Genomic DNA, 7,726 nt, shown 5'->3' with positions numbered 1-7,726 from the left:
TTAACTTTGTTTTAAATGAAACGAATCAGTATGATTGATCTGTCAGCATAAAGTGACTTTTGGAAAACAGGCCTCCCTTTCCTGTGGTTGTTAGAGCATGGTTGGCATGAACAGTTGTTATTCTCAGAGAGGGGAAGTCCTGTAGCATTTTTGCAAAAATCTTTGCCTAAAACCCTACAGTCAGAAATCACTCTTTGTTCATACCACTTGAACACTGAAAAATGAAGCGAAGTGATCTAAATCCAATTTACAAGACCGATAACCATGCAGTTGGCGGGGAGAGAGTAGCTACTGCACAACCTGTTCTCTGTCAAGGGAATTTAATTATAGATGGTTATACTTGAGTATAATTTGTTAATGTGTGCTGCTTGCAGAGGGAGAATAATTCTCACGAAGTATTGATAATTTTTTACGTTTTTACCAGGATACTGTCAAAGGAAAGGGATTTTCATTGAATTTCATAATACACAGTTGCCTGGAGGAAGAATATCAATTAAGTGGCTAGCAGGGTGGGTTTTCTTGTTTTTGTGGCTGGTTGGGTTTTTGTGGGGGTTTTTTTTTTCTGTTTGGTTTTTTTTTTTAATTATTTTTTTATTTTCTACTGGATTCTATATGTAAATGGGTAAGGAAATGATCTTTATGAATTTGAATATACCAAAAATGAATATATTATGTTTCTGTGCAATAGCTCAGAAATACGATTTTATAAAATACTGGTGTGTTATTTTAGTCTTTTGGGCCATAATGACTGTAATACTAATTTTAAATTTCATCTTTTTTGAAAAACAGTAATGATCAAGGTGTAGGTTAATATTCATCCTCTTTCCCACTCCCTGCTTTTCAGAAGTAAGTCTGAGAAGAGCCAGAGGTGAATCTGGCTTGCTCTTCATCCCTTTGGTCAAGACACCCTTTTGAAGAAGAGCTTTTGAGAGCAGCTGTAGCTGAGATGAGAGGTCAGCAGAGGCACAGAGCTATGGGTTATTATTGCTGGCTGGTTTTTTTCCTTAGTCTCTTAATGGGAACTGTTTCTAACCGAGAGTTTTGTTTGTGAACACAGATGACGCTTTCTCCATGCCTGGGGTATGGGTGGTCTGTGCCTCTGAACTCAAGTACAAGCAGCGCTGTTTGGTAGTCCAGTCATTAAGTTCTTAAATTATTAGATGTAGTGACTTTTGAGTAAACTATTCTTGGACACCTCTTTATTTTTGTGCTAAACGATACAAAATACCCTGCTCGGAAGTTTGGCTAATCAGAATTGGAGTATTAGGACTGTGGTGGTGATTTACGGGTACTGCTATAGCTGTTTTAACTAGTACTTTTATATCCTTGGCTTAGAATTATGCACTTTCTCAGCTGGATGCTGTGTTTCAGCATACAATCATGGTAAGGTGCCTCAAGCGGCAAGGCTTAGTGTTGAAAAGAGTGGCAGATCAATGGAACAGTCAACATCTGGTAGCTTGACCTTCTGCCTCTTGATTTTCTCCTCCCACATGAACAGCAAACCAGAGGTTCTGTTCACCTTCTTCCGCTCTTGCAGCCTGGTAGTCTGTAGATCTATAGGAAAGGAAGGGAATTGTACTTTATGGAGCAGGTAGGATGAACTTGAGGAGCAATAGGGATTGCCTAGAGAGTAATACGTATGAAAACTTACCCGGAGGGTTTAGTATTCATTAGCATTTCAGTGAAGCACTTTCACTGCTAATGAGGAAGACCTGAGGCAACATCTACAAGGATGACTACAGGAAGGGCCCTGGTGATGAGGTTTGAGCCTTTTACCCAGGCAGATTTATTCTCCTGGGTTCAGTGCTTTGTGGGCATGGATTGCTCTTCTCTCCAACGTGAGGCTGGCATTTCATGGAGGGAGACCTTCAAACTCTGCGAGCCATCTGGAAAAAGCAGTATCCCTGCCCAGCCCAGCAAGATCAGTATTAAGAAGGTTGATGTTCTGTTGTTTATTTGGAGAAATGGTGTACTTGTCTCATTTTTGTACATGATGGATGCTTTCAAAGCATTTCTGTCAGGAGAGGGAAAAGGGGGGATTCTGGATAACTGAAAGGGTGCAGTAAGGAAACAAATTTTGTATGTCACCTGAACATCAGTTCGGTCCTTGAAGTTCAAATACAAAAAGGGATGATTCTTCTTCTCGGTACCTTCCTGGAAACAGTGTGTTACAGAAGAAAGCATATGATGCATGACATTTAATAGTGATTTTTCTTGAGAAGGACCTTTAGGTTTTGAAGCTAAATAGTTTGTGCATGATTTAGCACAATGCAGAAAGTCCAATAACTGAAACAAGGCATAAAGCCTCATTTCATCTTCATCCTCACTGTGTGAATTTCAGCACAACCTTCATAATGATATTTTGCACTTCTCTTGCCCATACAATCAGAATACTTCATAATGCTTTGGAAACATTAAAGAATAATCACTGGTTATAAAATAACACTTTCATTTTTTACCTACTATTATTTGCAGTAACCCTGAAGATAAGTAGAAGTGAAAGCAATTGGATAAAGAAATCTGCAACCCGTTGTCAGTTCTGTTTTGTTAACTTCACATCATGATCTGTACAACCAGTTTTACTGACTTGTTCCAATGTGCATCTTTCAGGCAGGACATAAGGAAGGAGTGGAAAAATTAAACAATGGGTAACGCATAAGTAGATGAAGGGATATGTGTGGTACATGAAATAGCTTTATTTAAAAAAAAAAAGTTAATAAAATGAAGTCTTTAACTTAGATTTTCTCTGTGAGGTAGTTACTGCTGCCTCCATCTTGTAGATGAGCGATGAGGAAACCGTGGCCCAGAGCTTATAAGTGATTTACCTGAGATGATACAGCTGGCTGAGCTGGGCATAGAAGTTAATCTCTTAACAGACTTCTGGGTTTCTGCCTTACCCGGATTGGCAGAGAACCTGCTGGAAGCACAGTTCTGTTTGTGATTGATGGTTACATTGTAATTAAATTTATTGTTTGTTTTTATGAATTACTTGACTGGATCTTATGAAGCTTAGGGTGCAAATCCCTGCAGCCATTCCACTGGAAACTGGCTGAAATGTGGCATAGGATGTGGAGGGAAATGATTTTCTTGCTCTGTGTGTGTGCACCTTTGGGAAGGAGGCAGTATAACTAGAGTTAAAATCTCTGCTTAGCACTCCACAGATGTCACTGTTATATGGACTGACCCCTGAAGTACAAGTCTTAACTCATAATTGCATGTGATAATAGTAGCAACAAGTTAAGCCTCTCTGCTTTTGAATCTTTGTTCTTAATGCATTTTATGTCACACTGAGTTCAAGTGGGCTGCTTTTTCATTTTTTTGTTCTTCATTTTATGTCTGGCGTACAGTGAGGTTTCGAAGCTGTGATGGAAACAAAAAAATACACTTTGGAAGCAGTGAGCCAGAAGATTTCAGAGTAGGTGAAGATGGTGTGGTCTACGCAGAGCGAAGCTTTCAACTTTCAGCAGAGCCCACGGAGTTTGTTGTGTCTGCTCAAGACAAGGAAACACAGGAAGAATGGCAAATGAGAGTGAAGCTAACCTCTGAACCGACCTTCGCAGGAGCTTCTGAAAAGGTAAAACAACTAAATGCAGCCTCTATAAATTTATCTCCACAAACAGGCCTGAAAATAGGGATCCAATTCTGTCTGTCATGCACCTCTCCATGAGGCAGTTTATTAAGGGACACCTAAAGCTGGAGTTTCAGAAATAACTCTTCTACAGTCTGTTATTTTGTAGCTTTACTAAGGTGTGGAAAGACATGCCTGTTTAACTATATTGGATTCATTTTTGTTTGAGCTTTTTCGTTTGTGTTCTTTTCTTTTTGTTGTTTTTATTCGTATTTTGTTTTAGATGTATATACCCAAATTTAAGTCGGACACAGTTCTTTGTTCTAATTTGCTTGAAAGTAGTACAGTATTTATTCAAGTGGTTAAATATAATCACAAAATAAATAACTCTGTGTGAGAATCAGTCATGTTTATTAGATGGGAGCTGTAGATTCACAGCAATGGTAGGAAAGCATTTCTGGCAGGGAATATTTGCTTTGTCTTGTCCCTTCATAATCAAGTTAGATTGTAAATGATTCATGATTCCAGCACTACTTGGTAAGGAAGATGGACTCCCTCTGCTGGAAGCTGCTACAGGATAACCCATGTACTGTAACAAAAATCAGACCTAGCCATACACAGATAACAACACGTTTACTTCAGGAAAACAGCATTAGGTCTACTACCTTTTGCTGTTGTTTTACTTGCTTCTCTTACAGAGTTCTTGGCTTACAAATAAAGAGTAAAATTTCTTCACAGATAAACATGTAATAGGTGTACGTTAAAGATTTAAGAATAATGTTAAAATAGTGTGGTTATGCAAGACATTTTTCGTGATGTCCTGTGTAATTGTCAGGGGTTTTTTTTGCTTACTCGATGATTGTTTTAAATCTGCTTAAGGCACGTTTTTAACACAGGGAATACTGTCTTTTTGTCTGTGAAAGTCTATTAAAAGAACAGATTCATAGTTATGCCAGGGCATGCCCCGTTCTTTCCAAAGATCCAGTTCAGGCATCCTTACCATCAGCAGAATGTACAGTAGTGGAATCTGGCCTTCAGTTGAGCATCTGTTTTTATTCTGTGGCATATTTGATTAGATTTAAATAAGAAAAAAGTTTTTCCTTTAAAAGATTGGAAAATGTTTTTGCCACCTTGTCTTCAACCTTAAGCAAGCTAGGAGGGCTATATTTATGCTGGCACCCAAAGGATGAAATGACTGAAGATACAGGAGGTAATAGGAAAGGAATGTTGACACCCAGCAGAGATTAATGCCCAGTGTGTAAAGTGGGTCATCTACTGCATCCATCATGGCTGACATAGGTTTAAAATAATTACAGCATTAATTCTAAGGGTTTTAATAGGGTCATAAATATTTGAGACATTCCTTACCAGTATGTATTAAACTCCTCTTGGAACTCCAAATTATATTTTAGCACACTCGGATCTAAATTTAATGTACAGTAGCACATTACCTGTACTGAAGTTCTAGCTAATGAGAAATACATAAAGGCATACTATTAAATTCTGCAAAATATTAACTGCTTTTCAGAAAGTGCAGAATAGTTTACACAGTAAAGCCATTCTACAAATGGATTGTAATTCCATTTCTACTCCAACTTGCATAAGGAAAAAAGGAGTTCTTAACATTTTGCAGTGCAGTTGTAAATAATACTGGTTATTTTCATACTGCGCTGTGAATGCAAATAAAACAGTGCTAGGAACACTGAGGAAAGACAGCCTTTTGGTCAATTAAGTAATTGTATCTGAGCTATTTTATGATACCTACTAGTAATTCTCCTTCTAACATGTACTTAATTCTATCTTGTACCTGGGAAAGGTCCAAAAGAAAATTGAAGACATCATATTTCCATGGCAACAACACAAGCACAGCAGCCCTCTGAAGAGGCAGAAGAGAGACTGGGTTATTCCTCCAATCAACCTACCAGAAAATTCCAGAGGACCTTTTCCTCAGGAATTAGTTAGGGTAAGGAAGTTAATAGAAATGTGGTTTCAGTGTCCCTCAGAGAAGTCTTGAGATCTTGCATAAAGGATGTCTTGTTCATTGCCCAAACGTTTACCAGTCTTTTGGGCTGGTGTATGTTGGTACCTCTGCATAGCAAGCTGGGCTGCCTTTTGCTTGATTTTTTAAGTTGTCCTTGAACTCCTGTACTGGTGGAAGGTGACCTTGATTTGGGTGGTAATTGCTGTGATGACTTACTTAAGTGGTTAAGGAGAATCTCTGCTGATTGAAGAGTTCTCCAGTTTCCTGTGCTGGAGTTTTCCACCTGGGAAGGATATGGGGGTGAGTGCGAGGGGAGTGCACCAGGAGACAGAAGGAAATGGGATCTGATGGGGTGAGTACACCAGCTGTTCCACAGGGCTCTGCAGCACAGATGTGGCCGTTGCCCGGAGCCCAGCACAGCACAAGGCTTCCAGCCGTGGTACTGGCTGACACAGTCAGTTTGTTGGAACTTGGTAGAGCATTAGCTCAAGTTGATAGGATGTAGTTTTTCTCTGTACTGTTGATGTGCATGCTGGTGATTCACCTGCTCCTCTCAGATGCACTGCCCTTTAATATTCCCTTGGAAGATGAGGCCAAAGTTCAGTCTTTAAACCAAATCAGTGAGTTTCTAAAGGGCTGTTGCCAGTAGCAGAGGAGAGTCTGTACCTTTGGTCTAGGAATGTATAGAAGAAGGGGAAAAATCAGACCAGACTTTTTATTTCTTACAGCTTTATGTAGTTTTTTTGTAGTTTTATGATAGTATATGTTTTCTCTAGGATCTAAACAAATCTGTTTAAGGTAAGTGTACTGAATTGCTTTGATTTGATAAAATTCATCCTACTATGAGATACAAGCAAGGATATTTTTATGTTCCCAAAAGTTCATTGACCATCTTTCTGGCAAAGAGTGTAATTGAAAACTTCAAACTTTGTACTAATTTTATACCATTCCTAGCGTAATTCTTTTTAGAAGTTTAGCTTAAAGATGGAAAAAAAAAAAAAGCTGCTGCTTGTCTCAGCAGCAGACCCATCCACTGCTTGTTTGTAGCTAATGTAAATGTTATCTTTTTTGACGCATAGATTAGGTCTGATCGTGATAAAAGCCTCTCGCTACGGTACAGTGTGACTGGCCCAGGAGCTGACCAACCTCCAACAGGCATCTTCATCATCAACCCCATCTCAGGACAGCTGTCTGTGACAAAACCTTTAGACCGGGAGCAGATTGCTTCTTTTCATGTAAGAGTTTAATTTACCGTAAATCAGATTATCCAATTGAAGATTAACATCTGCTTCAAACATGACTTGAGCAGCCAGCATTTAGTTTTCTGCGAGATGTGATTTGAAGAGTTTGTAGCAGATTTGTATTTGTTGTACTTACTAAAGCTAGCTCTTACTATGTTTAAGCAGCTTAAATACATTAACATACATAAACAGTGATTACATGTGTTTAGATAAAGTAATTTTAAAAGACTGAAATATGGATACTGTAGCTTATGTTTCAAATCCAGGCCATTATTCATAGTCTCCACTGTATTGTATATTTTTCAAAAGTTACTTTTAATTTAGCAACTTAAATTAGGACGTGACTGCTATTAGAATTGTAGCAGCTATTTGAGAAATAGATGGGAAGAATAACCTACCAATTTTCATTTTCGGGGGCAAATCTAAGCATTTTAATGGAATTGTAAATTAGGTCTGTCAGCTTATGAAAATGATATTCTTTGCTCTAAAGAAATTGACAAAGTAGACCACAGATTCCAATATTAGTGGAAAATGAAGTTTGAAGCAAGGGGGAGACCTAAAGTTGTCTTGGCTTTTGAGAGACTACACTGAAATCGTTACAGAAGTTGTTTAGCTCCTAAAGAGCGTTACCAGCATGTTGTGCATTAAACAGTCCTTGCCTTGCACTCTGGGAAGCCCTTGGAGTGCTACTCACAAATGGAGGGTGCAGCAGGAGTCATCTGGGAGGGGTCTGGCAGGGTAAATGGCTCTCGCAAGAGAATAGCAGCTCCGGCATCCGTAAGACCTTTACTGAGAATTTGGCATTAGCAATTCAAGATTTACTGACTTAGGAATTTACATTTATATGAGTAATTTCCAGAGTGGTGAGTTAATAATGCCTTCTTGCTCTTTCTATTAGGTTTGTGTGTGTGTATATATATATAAAATGGGCTTCAG

At 38.6% G+C, this 7,726-nt stretch overlaps 1 protein-coding gene across 1 annotated transcript in view; it reads left to right on the top strand.

The window, feature by feature from the left end:
* The first annotated feature begins 2,830 nt into the window (after positions 1-2,830).
* CDH2 (cadherin 2, type 1, N-cadherin (neuronal)) overlaps positions 2,831-7,726 on the top strand; it is a 39,396-nt gene continuing 34,500 nt past the window's right edge. Inside the window, exons 1-4 of the mRNA XM_010018133.1 lie at positions 2,831-2,933; positions 3,348-3,574; positions 5,385-5,531; positions 6,629-6,784. Coding sequence (XP_010016435.1) covers positions 2,831-2,933; positions 3,348-3,574; positions 5,385-5,531; positions 6,629-6,784 — 633 coding nt within the window. The remainder of the gene's footprint in view (positions 2,934-3,347; positions 3,575-5,384; positions 5,532-6,628; positions 6,785-7,726) is intronic.

The sequence above is a fragment of the Nestor notabilis genome, unplaced genomic scaffold (genome assembly GCF_000696875.1).
Source record: "Nestor notabilis isolate BGI_N333 unplaced genomic scaffold, ASM69687v1 scaffold7687, whole genome shotgun sequence".
Classification (NCBI taxonomy): Eukaryota; Metazoa; Chordata; class Aves; order Psittaciformes; family Psittacidae; genus Nestor; species Nestor notabilis.
This window is presented reverse-complemented; position numbering and strand designations above follow the sequence as displayed.